Source organism: Astatotilapia calliptera, chromosome 19, assembly GCF_964374335.1.
Source record: "Astatotilapia calliptera chromosome 19, fAstCal68.1, whole genome shotgun sequence".
NCBI classification, from domain to species: Eukaryota; Metazoa; Chordata; class Actinopteri; order Cichliformes; family Cichlidae; genus Astatotilapia; species Astatotilapia calliptera.
The window spans coordinates 31,967,248-31,985,147 of NC_137440.1; the positions used below are offsets into that span (position 1 = coordinate 31,967,248).

General features: G+C 41.6%; 1 protein-coding gene across 5 annotated transcripts in view; it reads right to left on the reverse strand.

Annotated features, from left to right (window-relative positions):
• Positions 1 to 170: 170 nt before the first annotated feature.
• Positions 171 to 17,900, reverse strand: part of LOC113012371 (pleckstrin homology domain-containing family G member 3-like) — a 30,359-nt gene continuing 12,629 nt past the window's right edge. For 4 of the 5 annotated variants that reach the window (XM_080294231.1, XM_026152517.2, XM_080294230.1 and 1 more), the window contains 17 exons: positions 13,899 to 14,440; positions 11,394 to 11,494; positions 9,838 to 9,907; positions 9,699 to 9,745; positions 9,261 to 9,411; positions 8,884 to 9,015; positions 7,794 to 7,976; positions 7,431 to 7,523; positions 7,232 to 7,318; positions 7,108 to 7,138; positions 6,874 to 6,975; positions 6,723 to 6,755; positions 5,907 to 5,917; positions 5,185 to 5,559; positions 4,349 to 4,447; positions 1,641 to 3,084; positions 171 to 1,529 (listed from right to left, as the gene is read on the reverse strand). In XM_080294231.1, the coding sequence (XP_080150357.1) occupies positions 880 to 1,529; positions 1,641 to 3,084; positions 4,349 to 4,447; positions 5,185 to 5,559; positions 5,907 to 5,917; positions 6,723 to 6,755; positions 6,874 to 6,975; positions 7,108 to 7,138; positions 7,232 to 7,318; positions 7,431 to 7,523; positions 7,794 to 7,976; positions 8,884 to 9,015; positions 9,261 to 9,411; positions 9,699 to 9,745; positions 9,838 to 9,907; positions 11,394 to 11,494; positions 13,899 to 14,351 (4,062 nt within the window). In that variant the 5' untranslated portion in view covers positions 14,352 to 14,440 and the 3' untranslated portion in view covers positions 171 to 879. The remainder of the gene's footprint in view (positions 1,530 to 1,640; positions 3,085 to 4,348; positions 4,448 to 5,184; positions 5,560 to 5,906; positions 5,918 to 6,722; positions 6,756 to 6,873; positions 6,976 to 7,107; positions 7,139 to 7,231; positions 7,319 to 7,430; positions 7,524 to 7,793; positions 7,977 to 8,883; positions 9,016 to 9,260; positions 9,412 to 9,698; positions 9,746 to 9,837; positions 9,908 to 11,393; positions 11,495 to 13,898; positions 14,441 to 17,900) is intronic. The other variant, XM_026152518.2, reaches the window with a different exon arrangement.

A 17,900-nucleotide genomic window follows, 5' to 3' on the forward strand; every position in this document is an offset into this window, starting at 1 on the left:
TAGAACTGTTGCTCTTTGTTTTTGAAATAGAGCATTTCCTTACACCACAACAATAAATCCTCTCAACTCTCCTTTAAATGAATTTTATTTGATGTAAATAGAAGGCTGTCTTTGAAGCCACGTCAGCCACGGTATGAATGGATCTGCAGTAACGCACATTTACCAATAACTGACAAAGACATTTCTGTTTTTATTCAAAATATGGGAAACAGAGTATGAAACAGTGCATTATTAGTATTTACAAGAGGCCAAAATTTCCCAAATATACAGTTTTATAAATAACGTTTAAGAAAATATACAACTTGCTGAGAACGCTAAAGCTCCAGTGATGTTTCACACGTTTTAGAAGCAGCTACAGTAAATGACAAAGCAAACGACTGCTAGGATCAGTTGCTAAAAACAAAAGTAACAAAAAATGGCAGCAATCTTTGGTATTTGGACACAGGCTGTGCTAATAGCAGAGCTGACATCAGTCAGAGCTTCCCTGACAGTTACACAGAAATATTGCTATACTGACTGTAGCGAGAATCACTAACATTGGGAACCAAAAACATGGATATAATAAAGTACAACCAGTTCCCATTTCACACAGGAGATTTTATACACATTTCTACATAGACTTTGTGCAGACATTTACCCAGTGTGTAAATATTGTAATTCATATTTTATAAGAAGACAATAGCCATTAATATGTCTCTGGTGTCACACCGTGCTGCGATCATGTCAGGGTGTCTCCGATAGTAAAAACACTGCACAGTCACAAAGTTGCATTCTTTTAAGAGAATTAACATGAAATATGGGTGTTGGGACAAGTATGAGATATTTGTCAGATAATGTTTCAAAATTCTAATAAAAATATACGGTACATAAATCACATGTTCATGAACTTGTGCTTAAGTTCTGGAATTTCTCTCGTAAGCTTCTCACAAGTTTGCTCTCTGAGGTCTTCCCTGAACTCAGGAGATCAGACTTTGCTGCACTGTCTACGCCCTCTGGACAGAGGTTATCTCCTTCTTGTGCTTGGCTGACCTTAAGGCAGGTCCTGGCAGGTTCCTGAAGGTTCTGTACTTCATGAAGGGGTAAAGACACAGGCATATGGTCCAAAGATTTCCACCTGCACAGCAGGGGATAGAGTCGAGAGCGTTTCTGGTGTGGGGGCCAGTCTTCTACTACGGAGCCGTCACTGCGTGTGGTTTCAGATTGCTTTCGAAGTGTGTCAGGGTCTGTCACAGACCTACGAAGATCTGAGGAGCTACTGTATTTATGTTCACAGCCATTACACCTGTCCATCCCACTCAGGACTGTGCAGCTATGGGTTATTTTTGAGGAGTGGGATGCATCCGAGTATTTGGAGCGCAGCTCCTGAACATCAGGCCAATGGAAGGTCTCCATCTCCGGGCTCTGCGGGCAGGTAATTGTGCTCTGGGAGCTGGCTCCAGAGCTGGGAGTCAGGACTGGACTTGGAGAATGGAGTTCAGGGATAACTGCTTGACTGCAAACATTCGTGGGCAATCTTAGGCTTGGTTTACCTGCATACACACAGAAAACAGACAAAGAATGCCTTTCAGGTCTCTTTGCACACAAGTCAAAGTGCTAGGGTACTTTAAAAGAAAAAGAGCAATGATTTGCATCCTATTTACCCCTTTTTCTAAGCTGCAGCTTCTCCTCGTGGACAGCAGGCATGTCCCTGAAGGCTTCCTGGTTTGCAGTTTCTCGGCTCCTCTGCCAGACAACGGGTTTGTTATTTTTAATGCGCTGGCTGTACTGACGAGCCAACTGGAACACCTTGTTCTTCATCTTTCCCATGTCTTGAAGGATCTGGTCGTCATCCATGCTTGTTCGGAAGCTAATGATCTTAGGTAGTTGACCTTGGTTGTCTTTACCGATCTCTTGAAACACCGGGGTCTCGGAGCCCTGACCAGATCCTCCTTCCACTGCTTGGCAAGTTGGGATAGGTGACAACGTGGAGAGGGTATTGGAAGCGGTGCTCATTTCAGACTCGTCTAGAACCTGAGGTGGTTGCTTATCGGTTTTAGCATCTGAAGTATCAGAGCTGTGGTGTGCCACTTCTAATAATGACTCACTAACTTTCTCCTGTGCATCCTGCTGGGCTTCCTGGCTCTGTCCCTCATTTTCCATGTCTTGCCAAACCTTGAGCATTTCTGATGAAGGCCTGAATTCCTCTTCTGTGCCTGAATTGTCTGAAATGCTGTTACAACTAGCCTGGGCCTCGACTGATCTCTGTGGTAGATAATTTCCAGTGTTTTGACTTGTTTGTAATCCAGGAAGGTCAAACACAGACCAAGATGTAGGCCTGTTCTGAGAGAGACCTTTCCTAAGAGCTGGGACGGCCCTCTCCTGAGGAGCAGGATTATCATTAAGCTGTTGGCTCAAGTTCCTGACCAGACCTGCTGGAATATAAGACAGACTCTCCCTGCGCCTGATGCTGAAGTTAGCATCTTGGTGCTCAGCGTGCTCGTAGTACTGTCGAATTTTGTGGATGAGGAGGCGATCTTGTTTGGAGAGCGTAGACCTGCGTTCCCCTTCATTCAGCCCAAGTTCACGCACAGGAACTGACCGATTAGCCTCTGAGCTAGTTTTCAGCTCTGCTGAGGAGCTGAGCAGCATTTGGGTCTGTTTCTCAAAATCCATGCAAGCTGAAGGGCTGTGGACGGCATCATCATCCACAGACTCTGAGGGGCAGACAAGTGAACCCATGTCCTCTGACATTACACTGCTCCGTCTAGATAGGCTGCCCCTGAAGTGTCCAGCTATCACACTCGCCTGGTCTAGCACAGAGGAAGGTAGGATGCTTTCGTTACCCGAAATTTCCTCCTCTTCCTCTTCTGAGAGCTCTCCATTGGTCAGTACACTCGCCTCCTCCACTTGAAGACCAGAGGAATCACTCTCTCCTTCTTCTTCCTCTCCAGTTTCCCTTGAGCTATCCTGAGGTCCTGAGGTCTCCGTTTCTTGTTCTGAGGGGGTCACAGGAGACTCAGGGCACTGGAAGCGATCCTCTTCCAGCTGATTGCTCTCATTTACTTGAGGAAGACAGTCTAGATTGCACGGCTCCTGCATACTGACCTGAAACATGACACAAGTTTTGTTTTACAGTAAAATGACACTTTCTAATAACAAACAATCTAAGCTTAATGGTGCTATTTACAGTAATCTTAATAGTTGAATGCATAAACAACTTATGATGCATGTACAGCGCTGTGCAAAAGGTCTCTTTATATTTTGCTAGGAAAATGGAAAACGGGTGCAGCAGTTTATTGAAACGTGCAAATATACGTGGAAATATAGTATATGGCAAAAATGTCACATCTTTCTTATCATTTTTCCAGTTTTAAGTGGTTAAACAACGGAGAAAAAAAATCCAATAGACTCCTTTGAAAATGGTCATGTACAAAGAATCGACTGAAAATAAATGAAAAAGCAGCCAATGTCCAAAGAAAGACTTCAGAAAGCCTTTAAAACAATTAGAAGAATGTCTGCCTCCTTGGAAGCAAAATATAAATCAGGGCGACTCAAGACTTTTGCACTGTACTGTAAATGACCTCATTAGGCTCAGCTGAGATGTATCACAGGGATCCATGTCTGTACAAAAATCCAAGTGTAGTTAAAAACTGCAAAGGCCATTTGCAGCTGTCTGTAATGACTCTTTACTGGATCCTGGCGAGTTCACTATTACATTGTTTGCGGCTGTACTAGTGTTCATATTGCTGATGTCACCCCAGCCTGGCATTAATCTGAATTTATTTCCAGGTGCTGCCTGCTCTTTTGGAGTGTCTGCAATTGCAAGAGGTGCAGCTTGGAGCTGTGTGGTGCAGATAAGGTTAGGAAGAATAATAACCTGCACTCTGCTTGGCTGAAGAAACCTTCCCCCCCCCGCAAAGTTACCAATTATGAGAATCAGGCTTGAACTGTAACCGGCATCTAAATCCAATGTTGCCTTTCTCAGTGAGAGTGCCTACCATAGCACAACAGTACGTGTGAGGAATTTTAACTACCGGGGCTACATATGGCATTAATATGACTCCAGGCATAATTTACATGTAGCATAGAGACTATGTTGACGGCAGAGGGCAGCTATTAAATAGGAAACCAGGTTATTTGTGTAATGTATTATTAAATACGCTCGCTCTCATTCACAGAGATATAACAATAACAGATAATAGACTGAGAGCCTCATTCAAAATATACAATGGCTAAAATAAGCTTATCAAAATGAGGACAGATGGATACTTTTTAATAGACCTAATACACATTACGTGTGGCCTCAGAGACATGTATGGAAATCGGGTTTAATAGGTGTATAAACCGTATACTGGGCTTTATCAGTTACCTGCAAGCTGCAAGTTTCTTTCAGAGCATCAGCCTCATGTTTTTCCACCTCCTCTCTTGTCAGAGTTTTCAGCTCAGCAATATCTTCGTTCTGATCATCCTGAAAAGGCAAAACATGGAATCAATCTTGTCTTTTGCTTTTTTTAAAAATGAAATGAATGAAGCCCTTATTCCTATTGAAATGATGTGCACTGTCACATTTGGGAACAATGTTGCTACAACAATTAACTTTAACAAAGGCTTTCTAATTATGAAAGTTCAAAGGGGAAATATGATTAGAAAATATGATTATCAAAAGGGCAAAGCGCTTGCTCGTATAATGTTCGTTTAATCAGATGGCTACATTAACCTTTGAAGTCAAACAACATTTAAACAGAGCACACTGACTCAGTGGTTCAAATGCAAATGTAAGCATGCTCTCAACATCATTCGCTTTAACATTCATCATGAAATCCAGCACCTTGTAGCAAGAGGAGGAAATGATAAAACAGGAGTGCATGCACAGTGAGAGGACACAAAAGTCTAAAGCAAAAAAACAAAACACACACAGGCAAAGACATGCACAAGGTATGACTTAGGTTTCACCCAAGTCCTCAAATTGTTCTTTATGATCCGACTGACAGGATTTCAGTTGATGTTCTTTGATAGCAAAAATTTAACCCAATGCATTCAGTGTGGACAGTGCAATTGGTAGCAGGTGTTAGTTCCATTTATGAAGGAAGGAAAAAAAAGTGATAGGGATGAGAGCCAGCGTGGGAGAATGAGTGGCAGTGAATATTGGTAAGCTGGTGGAATGGAGCAGGAAATGGGAAACCCGTGGGTGGCTGAAACCCTCACCGTTGTGGAGTGAGTAGAAAGCAAAGACCTGGCTCTATAGTGCCAGCAGGAGATGGCTGCGAGCACTGAGCTGGCAAAGTCGGCTACCTGGTCGTCTCCCATCAGTATATCTTCCTTGTAGCTCTCCCCATCTTCCACATCCTGCTCCTCCACAGCCTTCTCTGGCTCCAGCCCCCCCTCACTGGGTAAATAGCCCTGTTTCGGGTCCCTGTCAGTAGGACTTAGCTCCTCCAGAGAGTCTCTTCTCAGCATTAGATCCTCCACACACGGGCGCTCAGCCTGGGGTTCCCCTAGACTGGAGGTCAGCGTACTGACACTAGTGGCCGGCTGAAGGGAGCATCTAGCCCCCAGCAGTGCCCCCTCACTGTCTGCGTGCTGTAGCGTGAAGGCATGGACATGTGGTTTGTTATTGCAAGGCCAGTGCTAGAGCAATGCTGTGATTGCAAAGCTGTAAATGGGATGAAATTACCATAAAGCAGCTTTAGCTTTAGGTGAGATGTGATTTATTTATGTTTTTCAAATCTAGGTTAAGTACGTTTTGTGAAGATTAGAAATCTCATTTTTATTTGATTTTCTTTTTCAGTTAGAACAAAGTTTGAACTGCTGACTCAAAAACAGATTAAACCACATCTCACCACAGCCCAGTGACCTAAATAAACCACTTTGCTACAACAGACAGAAAAGGCTTATTAAATGACTGCATTTGGATTTCAGACACTCACCTTCAAAACAGCTGCGTGGAGAACAAAACCACAGAGGAGCCGAGAGATGAACAAATGAGAATGTTAACGACAATGAAAAAAGTATATGCCAGTCCAACATTATGAGCCAAAATGACCTGAATACCACGTACATCTTGTATAATCAGGACAATTTCTGTCTTCACAAATGGGAACTGAGTGAGGTAGCTGTTAGACTGGCCCGGACTTAAGGGAGGCCCTGTGATTAGATAAATACTGATAAGCAGCATCTTGTTCTCAGACTGTAAAGCCGGACATGATGCAATTAACCAGTACGTGATGACCTCCTCCCTCACCCTGATGAGAAGGTTGACATGAAAATTGCTTTTTCATTACACTGGTTCAAAAACAGATCAGGTCTGGGAGCAAAGGAGAACAAGAATAGGGAGAATTTCTCTTTGGAAATGGTCAGTCAGAATCTGTGAAGATGCACAGATCTAAGGGCTGGGCCGAATCTGACTACTGAAAAGAGTCTGTGTATAACAAAGCCTCTGACCAATGTGGCATATAATTAAATGGATTATAGTGAGGTGGAGTGGGGGTGGGAGTGAATGTGCGTCTTTGATGTGTTTTCCAGGTGTCTTTGAAAGAGAACAAAGCAGAAGTGCAATGGAGACACAAAATAATCATGGTAGGAGGCCGTGGGGCTGCTGGACCAATGAAGAGGCAGAATATGGATGAAACTCTCAACACTGGTAATGAATCTGCACCTTTTGCACCTAAATCTTACTCAGCATCCAGCAATTTAACACACACACACACACACACACACACACACACACACACACACACACCAACCTTTTGTGCTTCTTCTGATTTGTTTGGCTGGCTCTAAAAAGAGGATTAAAAATGGGAGAGCTTACTAAGAGTCTAGCTGGTGGTTTAATGATCACAAAAACTACACAAAGACCAAAGGTTTTGTATTCAGATTTAAAATCGGTTCTTATACCTGATCTCCTTCTCCCATTTCTTCCTTCGAGATGGAAGTCATCAGGCTGGCAGGACTCCACCTTCTTCAGCTTCTCAGGGCTATACTGGTACTTCCCCAGATCTGAGCAGCAGAAGGATATGCTATTATACTCCGATTACTACAACAATCTTCTCCACACAGATGTCTTTTTTGTATATTAAACTACTGAAAACACACCCTGTCCATATTGGTTACTTTAATTGTAACACTTACAGTTTGAATTATCCAGAATGGCTTCTTTTGCCTGTAAAAAGAAGGCAGCATGTTTCAGGAAAAGCTGCCTCTTCATAAGGAAAAGGAAAAAAAAAAAATCAGTGTGAGGGATGATGTTGTTTACCCTTTGTGGAACGATGGTGCTGTGATTTTCAAGTATGAGCCTCTTGATGTGATGGGCCCAGAGACGCTTCTCTTCTACAGTCTTGGCCTGGATCAACAAGCACTTGCTTTAGTCATTTACATTAATAAAGATGCACCAGATACAATCCATCCATGCATCTCTTTCTCTCCATCTATATAATGATTCTATTTTCATTTACCTGCACTGTGTGAGGCTGCTTGGGACGCTTGAAGTGGATAACACTGAAGAGCAGGGGATCCTTGGCACTGTCAAGTAGCATTAGGGTGGAGCACTGGAACCACAGAATGCAGTAATGAAGAGAAGGGCTACACCAAGTGTACTTCATTATCTCTTAATTTGCTTTCTAATTAAAAAAATCTAATTAAAGTGGACATGAGTTATGCTCATTTCCAGGCATATATATTTTGTTACAAACAGGAGTGCTCATATTAAATATTGCAGCAGATAAATTGGTTATTTTCAACTCCACCAGACAAAACTCACCTTTCCCCCCCATTTTCAAAGTGTTTAACTTTGTTCAAATAATATAACAAAAACGTACCAAGATATGGATCTTGTAGACATAGTGTTCTCCTCTTTTTTTGGTAATAAGGAGCATCTTTTCAAAGAGGAAGAGAGTGCGGGTGTTCTTCGCCCTTAGCACATGAAAGGTGCCCTCTAGCACAAGCTCTCCGTAGGTGGTCAGGTCAGGCCCCTTCCAGTTGATCAGAAGAGACTGGATCTCCTGAAGATCAACATGTTAGTACACACCCTTTAAGTGTATATATATATGTATGTATGGAGCTGGCTGTTATTTTTAGTCCTCATACAACACCTGTACAATGGAAACACAGAGTGAACTGACTACAGGTGATGTGTGTCCACTGGGACATTTTTGCAATACTGAATTTCCCAGAGGGATTAATACAGTTTCATCTCCATCTAAATGACTGATAGGTGGTCTTCTGAGTTAGCCTCCTAAAACTGCAAGCACTGAGCTGCACCTGATTATTCAAATGCCTCTTGGTGGACTGTCTGCGAACAGATTTAAAACAAAAAGCAAGATGACAGTGAACTGTCAAAGTTCCTCTTACAGACTTAGTACTCCTCTTATCTTACTGAACTGTTCTCACAGTAGAAGGCATTTTTGAAAATCCCTGTGGTGAGAAAAATAGCCATGCATTTTCTAATCTAATTAAGGTGGAGGCAACCTTGATGTCTTGTAATAAAATAAAACAATCTTGTCAGAAAACCACGCCAGGATAGGTACAGTGAATATGAACTAGGATTCTGTGTCCAAAGGATCCATTATTTCTCATACCTTAAACCAAGGAAATCATTAAAAGCTATTGTCACTTTAAATTAAAAACAACATGAGAAAAGTATTCAAGTTGAAATCAGAAGGATGTGCCGTGGGAGATACTTTGAACACTGGCGCTCAAAAAAAAAAAAAAAATCGCTCATGCAAGAGATGGAAGTCACAGGAGGCAGCCTTGTTGAGAAAAGCAAATATATGAAATGAATTGATAAACGAATAAGAAGAGTTACAGAATCATTACATTTTAAAAGCACCTTCACTGAACCTGTACCGTTTATTCCACATGGCAATGACATAAACTCTTCACAAGTATTTTAAAGGAATCTCATCTGACCTGCACTCTGACAGCGTGTTCGTGCTTCCTCTTCATATCGTTGATGTACCAAGCAACCCCTGTCATGGTGTCTATGGCCTCCTGAATGACCTCGTAGCCCTCCTCGTCTGGGTCAAAGTGCTTTGCAATTTCCTTTAGCAGTGATCAAAAATATTAAAAAGAAATAAATTTCTGTTGAGGTTTGGTCAAGTTACAGTACATTCATACCTAAACATTTTTTGGACCTAGATTAATAAGTAATATAAAATTGAAGAAAGAGGTCAAGAAACATTTGTTTACAGTTTGTTTTTTGTTTTTTAATTATTTAATCATAAATCAGACAATTTACTGAAGAAACATTTTAGTCAACCAAAATGACGCTTGAGGAGATTCTGTACCTGAAGCAGCAGGTGATATTTCAGTATCCTCTGAACTGGCTTTAGGAGGTAAGAGCCCAAAGGAAGGGAGCGCTTCAGAGCGGCCTGTCGATCCCTGAAAAACTTGGCCAAAGTTTTACTCCTCATGCAGTCGGTCAGTGCTGCCACTGAGCTGTTGGACGGCAAAGAGCGACATCCATCAATACCATTAAAGCTTGTTATATCAAAAACTAGAATTACTGCTTCGTGAGCGTTTTTGCCAACAAGCCAAGCTGCAGTTTAAACATCCACAGATTCATGTGGTTACATGATAGCAAACACCACGCTTTATGAGGCAACAGATACTTATTTACTTAACCTTTTAGTTCAAATGATAGATTCCCTTAAAGCATTCCACACCAAAACAGGAAAATAAAAAAATTTAATATATGAGAAGAACATCTCGTCTTAGTTACTCACTTGGGATAGTTGGTGCAATACTGGGTGTAGATTTCAAAGTATTCGCTCTGGTGAAACACAGACCAGTCGTAAATATTACTTATGTGCATTGCTTGGGGAGCTGATATCGCTTTAATTAGTGCAAGATTGTTGTGCTTACCTTATTTACAAAACACTGAGCGATAGCCACGGGATCATTTTCACACATGTCCAAAGACTCCAGCAACTCACTGAAATGCAGGAAGCAACAATATGTGATAGATGAGTGTCAATCGGGAACACTGAAACCGTATTAATTAACAACTATTAAGGAATAGGTAACCAGCAAGAACTTAATACATAATGACATGAACCTCAAGGAGTTTTTGATCTTTCTTAGAGGGGAAAAAATACCAGTAGAGGGAGCCATACACTGTTAAACAGGTGAGTGTATACATATCTGGATTGAGAACATAACACCAGTCCAATCAAAAATGTGTTTTATTCAGGTCACAAAACAAACCCTGAGTTGTAGTTGTAACTTTTACAAGCTGTAACACCAACTCAGTAAAAAAATGAAATAAAATAAAGAAATACAGGCGCTTTACTGCAGTACGACTCATTTCTCTAGTGCTGAAAATGTACTTCAATGTTCAATTACAATGGAAAACTGTTGGGAAAAAAAAGTCATCACTAATCATCACAAGTCAAGCATGAACTATTTTTAATGCACGCAGCACAACGCATTTTCAAGTGCCGCAAATCTTTGACTGAAACTGACTTCAAAGGAACGTGCCAGCGTGTTCTTGGTTCAATGAGAAAAGTGTTACGATTTATTATGTGCACAGTGTCAATATTTGTTCATACCACATGATTGCTTGGTTAACAATATTTAGAGAATGTTAAGTGCCCCAAAGAAGTACAGATTCTTGGATGAAATAAAGACTGTTTATCAGAAACTCCCAATGTCAAATAAGAGTTTATGACTTTCAGAATATTGTAAAGCTAAGCAAGAGACTGGACTACAGCAAAGTAAATAACCGTTAGAGTCGGGTTTCTTTTTTACAGTATGTGCAGTACAGCATCCAAAGTAAGCAGAATTTCTGTATATCGTTCATCCAGAAAAATAAAAGCTGGTTTCCCCCTTTTGCACATAAACATATGGCACTAGTGCTAAAGCTGATATAAGGATTTATATGATTAAAGTTAATATCACTGTTTATATATTGCGAAAGCAAAGCCCTCACAATGCAGTGCAAGTCAGGCCTCGATACAATGGCACAACATCAATTACAAATCTGTAAAATTAGACTGATTAAGATGTAATAACTACTGCAGCCTTCTTTATAATAGCTTTGGCATTACCAGGGAGGCTCCTCACCATGAGAGGAGAGAGCAATGTTAATGTGTGTTTTGGCAGGCAAGCGCGGTCAGCCGCGAACACTTGCTGACATAAGATGTCGAAATGTAAAGCCAGCTGCACCTCTATTTCCGCCGCTTTCGGATATTTGCAGTCGGGTCTTTACTGCTGTGCGAGCTGTTCCTTTGTTTTCCCTGCATCCGGTTTGAATGACTCAATAAAATATAAGCAGCATGTGAAGAAAAATTCATCAAGGGTCAGCCATTTTTAACTTTCATGAAATGCTCCATTATCCAATAGCATAATGAAAGTGTACAAAACATTCCTTGCACAAAATGACTGCATAAAAATACCCAAAACAGACTTGTTATATGTACCTGTTGAACTCGTAGATGTCCTCTATGTTTCCAAAAAGAGCACACACTTGTTCTGGCCGTATGGGAAGGTTGCCTATATCGATAATGTGAGCCAAGTAATCCTGAAAAAACAGTAAAGAGGGGAAGTTATATCTGAAAACTCCTTAAAATGTGGTTACATGTTTATGGTTAAGAAAGAGACATGCACTTCCAAATTCCTGCCAGCAGAGGGAACATGCATATACATTTTCCTCTCATTGCCTTCTCACATCCTCTGCACTGAGTGATGATGACATTTGTTTAGTGCAGCTGATTGCTGCAGTTTTAGGGCTATAACATTTCTTCTAATGTGTGTAAAAAGACAAGTGGGGTGTCAGATCTTCCTGAGCTACAGAAGCAGGATTATTATTTCATAAATCAGTTATGAGACAGTTCAAGGATCCTTTTAAGGACTTGTTCTGTGGACCAGGGAGCAACGTGACTCTGAAAGAAGCTCTGCAGTACCCATTCTAGAAACATCAGTACAGCCTGTTCCCTCTGGACATAAAAAGTATTCAAACTAGTTAAAAATATCAAAAAGTACTAAAGCCAAACATGCCAACATCTGGCTGATTACCCTTTTTTTCTGTCAATTACACACTCGTGTGGAAAGAAAACAACTCAAAACAGGCGAAGGGGAAAATTAACGATAGTCAAACACAGACATAAGCATTTACTAAATACGGAGCATACCAGTAAAGAGCTTGTGCGCACACGGCAAAGCCTCGCTGATGATGTGGTGTAAATACAGACATACTTAGCAGGCTTGCTGGACGGCACAGATTAGGAGAACAGTCATCACATCACACTACTGAATGAACTGCTGCACACCACTGATGGAGAATTCCTGTGCTGCAATAGCAATGCTCACTCCGAGCCGACAGAGTGCTGTGAGATTTAATTTAGTGAATGCCATCTGTAGCTTATAGTGCTAGAAGTTGCTTTTTCTCGCTAATAGAACAGGGACGCCTACATTTAATTGCAACACTCATTGTTTGAATCGCTAATTTTCACATTTACGAATAAAATGCTGAAAGATCTTTCTGGGTGTGTTCTGGACAAGTGTTGGGAATATATCTGGCTAAGCGAAACCAGCCGGGGTCAAACAGCTGTTCTAAAAATGATCTCATGAAAGGACAGAGTGATGGCTTTAAGAGTCAGAGAGATAAATGGCAAGATAAAAAGCAAGGATGTCCATGTGTAACAGCTGCGTGTCAGTATGAGGCAAGAGCTTTGATTTAGCATGAAATTAAACAATGCCAAAAGAAGTGTTATGGGCCCGTCGAATCCAAGGCTTTGAGTAAGAATAGGATTAAAAAAAAAAAAAAGTAAGTGAAGCAATACTGTAATCATGGAATGACTATTTTCCCACGCTATAGCCCGACATCTCTTTTCACATGTGTGTTATTTCTTCTGTTGGTGCAAAGATAGAGATATTTGTGTTGGCTGGGGAGGCCTGACACTTCAGACTAGGCTAGATCTTGCAGCAGAGTCTGTCTCACTGACTCTGCTCCTGTCAACTGAAAGAGTTTAAGGTCCTGGAAGTGTTTGTCGAGAGCACGTCATTATTTAAGCTACAGCAGGGGCAGCACTCCCTCCCACAGTAAATGCAAGACGCCAGACACAGTCTGGCGCAAAGTGAGGAGGTGCTAACTGTTTTACTGCCATTCAGTGTCAGAAATGGCTCACCTGTTAAAGGCATTACAGTCCGTGCAGTGACACGGTAACACACTGCTCCTGTTTTTTGTGTTTTTTTCCCCACCCAGGACAAACTGAGAACTGGGGAGATTTCTGTCGGGAAGCTGTTTCCAGACTACAAAGGTAGAAAGAGTGATAAGACGTAAGTGGCCTGCTGAGTGGTAAAATCATCCCTGGCTCATTTTCCACGCTTCACATCTTTGAGATGAGGTTTCCACTATCTTTAACAAAGATCACAGAGCCCAAGATTCCTGCTGCCATGAAAGACCTGCACTGTTTCCCACTCTGACTCCACATATGAGCATACTACATAATCCCAGGCTGTAGGCTGTAAGCCTTCACTGCACTGTAAATATACAGAATAGTTTATACAAAACACTAAAACTCTACCATAAACTGTTTAACGGTCCTCCTTTCTATGAACTAGAAATCTCTAAACAAAGCCTTCAGCCGCCAGATGTCTGGCACATTTTTTGTCAACTGGCTGATTTGTTTGGAAAAGAGGAAAATCAGAATGGATCCTGTTCAAGTACCAGACCTATTTGTAGGGAACACAGTAGGCATTATTTGCTTTCAACAGCCACTGACTCAGTTGTCCGTGTTTTGGTTCCTGGCTGCTCAAATTCATCAAATCGCCACTAAAAGGTGATGCAGACATGAGGTCATAGCTGCTTGTTAATCCAAATCAAATATGAGCTTTAAGCTCAGATGATTTAGTGGCTATAATTTAAAATCGTTGGCTCAATCTGAATACTTGGCTTAAGGGGAAAAACCCTGACATCCACTCACCTCTACGATGCTGCGCAGATCCTTGACGTACATGCGCTCCGTCTCCATGATCTCCATGACAACCCGGTCCACATAGGTCAGCTTTGGGTTGGGCGCCATGGCATCCGCGACGACAGGCGAACAGGGGATGTGAAGTATTTCACCAGTCGCTTTCCTGTTGGCCGTGCCGTTGTTGTTATTCCACTGGCTGGTGATCAACCTGGCCTCCAGCTGTTCCTGCCAGCGATGTCTAGAACCTGAAAGGGTGGGACTCTGGTTCCCAGCCTGCTCTCTGGTGCCTTCAGCTGGGCTCAGCTCCAAATCTATGTCCTCTTCACTTGGAATAGGCGGTGTGGTGGAGGAAGGAAGGACTGCTGTGCTCCCGAAAAGACTGTGACTATCACGGGATGAACCAGAGGACAGGGAGGACACCAGGCTCACTGGACGTTCACCCTCTCCATCCAGTGGCTCCATGCATACCTGGTTGCAATAGTATGGACCCAAATCGAGGCCTCCCTGGACATGGTCACTGTTGGAGAGGGGTGAGGACAACTGAGGAGATTCTGGAACAGGTGAGAGAAACATTGACATAAATTTGAGAAATTTAAAAAAGTAAAACCTATAAGCAAAAAGCAGACAATGTCAAAAATTAAAAGGGTCTTCATCTATAATGTATGCTCGATTATTATTATTTTGGTTAAGGGACATTGGAATATTCTAATGTGCAACTTTTTGCCTTTATTGATAGGATTCTAACATTTTCATGCATTTAGATGCATGGACTCTGCCCTGTAACCAACCGTTTACTGTTGGCTCCTGCTTGTCTTACAGCTCAAGCTATAATACAGTTAAATCTATGATATAGCCACAACTATGTGAAACCACTATGGTAAGTCTGTTTAGCAGTGCAGTGTAAATGCAGAGTAATTATTAGCACAAGAACAATGGCTCCATAAACATACTTCAATACACTGTAAGTGTATATGGCTTCCCCGCAATGCTCCTGCAATAGATGGCATTTTTCCATTGTAGGCGTGCACCGTTTTCTTATTTTGATAGTTTATAATCAATCTACAGAAACAAGCCTTCTGCTTCTCTTTTCTGCAGTTCAGTAACAAGTACCTGGTCTTTAGTATGCATTAGCTTGAATTTAGCTCATTATTGTAGAGCTATGCAGACACACCGGGGTAAAAAGGGAAATAAAAACAGTGATGCCACCCACAACAGCATAGGCCTTATAGGGATTCAATGCAGCTACTAATGGCTGTACAGCATCGATATTCCTCATTAGTCGTTATATTACGCCTTCTCATACATGCAGCCATAAAAACGCTGTTTCAGTAACAGACATTCATGACAATTACCTTAGACAATATGTCACAAAACAGATCATCATAAAGGAAGTGAATAAAGAAGGATCCAACTGCATGAGTCCCATTTTTGGACAATGTCAGATAAAAGTAAATCAATGAATGTTTAAGTAACACTGAACAGACTACTATCCAAGAATCAATACATAACTCTGTTTCCACTCCCAGACTAAGACAGGAGTGGCTTACAGTAAAAGGCCTCACTCAGATCATTACTGACACGGCCCAATTACAACGCCACATATTATATGAAAAGCCCAGCCGTTTCCTCGCTCTCCGGACTATTGAAGACTGAACTTTGGAAAAACAGTGAGGGGAAAAACTCATGAGAAAAAAAAAAAAAGGGGGGGGGGGGGGGGGGTAAGGGGACCAGGAGCTTTGTTTATGCATCTTTATAGAACCATGACTGAATTTAAGAGAACTGGAATCCATATTCAGTTTCACATTCTTCCTGGCCAGATGGGGAATTTTCCTCACAAATGTTTCCTAAACATATGAAATCATAGCAGGGTGAGAATGGCCACTGTGCAGAGAGCTCCATTTCCTTAAATATTTAGAGAGTAAAGAGGTCAAAACAGTTTGCCAAGCTAAAGAAACACAGCTTTGTCAAGCAGTTCAACTCCAGACTAATAAACGGAAATCTACGGAGGCAAATCATCAAGTGATAATTAATGTCTTAGGTCATACTGCGTGTGGATGGAGAGCATAATATGGTGCCGATACAACCCACCCAAAAAAAGCCACTTATGTCACGAGCTTGAAAATTTCTACATGAGTGATGACAAGCTTCAACTTGCATATCTCCATCAGTAGATGTGCAACAACAGATGCAAGATAATCCCAAGGTTTTAGAAACAAAAATATGTTGCAACCATGCTGATTCACCTTTCCTGACTTCACTTATTTCCCAGCACAGAACATGAAACCGTTTAAGAAATAATATTAAGCAAGTCAAACGTTTCATCTCAGAGCATGGGAAGAACATAAAGTTAGTGATTTATGAAGTGATGTGCACTGGATGGGTTTCACTTGAAAAGTCAAGCCACCTTTGGTTTATTCAGACACACACACACAGACGCGCCTCTTTTGCATCTTGAAACTTTCCATGACTCAGTAGTGAGCTCATGTTGTTCATACTACATCTACAATCTGCACCAAGCCTTCCCACTGACACCGTTCCCATGCAAAACCTCACTGGGAGAAACAGATGGGCTGGCAAGCACGAGGTGACCGCTAGAGAAAGCTCTGTTTACGCTCTGTGACAAATCACAGGGTTGATGGTGTAAGGGGAGTGTAGTGGTGAGCTATTACACTCAATACACTGCTATGAATTAGGCATCTGCTTCTTTTGCTGCTTCTGTCGGTACTTTTGGTTTTGAGCCTTGCTCTGTGAGGCATGTGAAACTCCCTTCCTCTTTCCATTTCTTCCTCCCACCCAATATCCCTCTATAATAAAGCTTCTCTGTAGCAGGCTGCAAACACTGCCAAGTTAAGAGGAAGAGGAACAACACAATGTGAACTAAAGATGGGCTAAAACCCAACTCTTTTGCACAACCACAGTGACAAAACAAAACATGCATGAGTAAACTGCATTATAAGGTAAACAGCGGCATTGTAAGAATACTCTGGATTTATCTGCAGATTGGAGCGTGCACACTTGAGATCAGAAGGAGCTCAGCTTTGATTGACCACTTCAGAGATTGTACAAGCAGGAACTATCAGTAGGTGATACCACTTACCACATGTTTTAGGTTAAAACTGGAGGACCAAACACCACCTATGCTGAAAGAGGCTGAGCAGAGGAATGTAAATGACCTGCTGATCTAAGATAAGCCCAATGTGTACTCCTGTGTGACTCAGTGCAAAATGTTTCCAGTCAGCCTGTCACAAAGATGACAAAAGCCAAGCCAGTGTAGTCTGCATCCTCTGTAACATTTCCATTTACATCATCTCTCCCTCCATATATCCTAAGTAATAAGAAAAACCATCATGCAGACAGTGCAAAGGGAGAGTGTCTGGTCTTGCTTGGTGCCACATAGTCTCTTCAGCATGTGCAAATATTTATTACTAATCTCTGAGGGATCCGTAGCCACAGTGGCAAAGCCGTTCCCATTACTGTGGCACTCTGTTGTCAGATGTGGAGCGCTTTACAAGTGTCTGCCATTTAAATTAAGCCTTTTAAAGAATAAATACACAAGATTTCAATTAAAGAAACAACATTACACATGTACTGCAAACAGATCAAAGCATCCATACTGTGCAGTGTTTTAGATGAGTATTTGGTTCAGGCCCAAATGTCAGTGATGTTTTGGCAACACCTGCAGGGAAAAATCATTAAATAGAAACCACCACAGCAGAGGCTGCGAGCACTAGTTTAAATAGATGCTTTCTAAAAAACGGTTAACTAGCTAAGGTAGACAAGCATGACATTTACACTTTCGAATATTTTTGCGTACCAGCTCGATTTTTAAGTGCAAGTTTTAAACATCAGGGAGGAAGTGTCAGGAAAACGCAGTAAATGTGGATCTCCAAGGTGGGCCAAGTTCCATTTCTGATAAAACCTTCATGAGAATACATTCATAACCATTTCAGCGATCCTGTTAAGAAAGCCAGAACCAATTTCATTGAGAGAGGTAATAATATACTGTATATT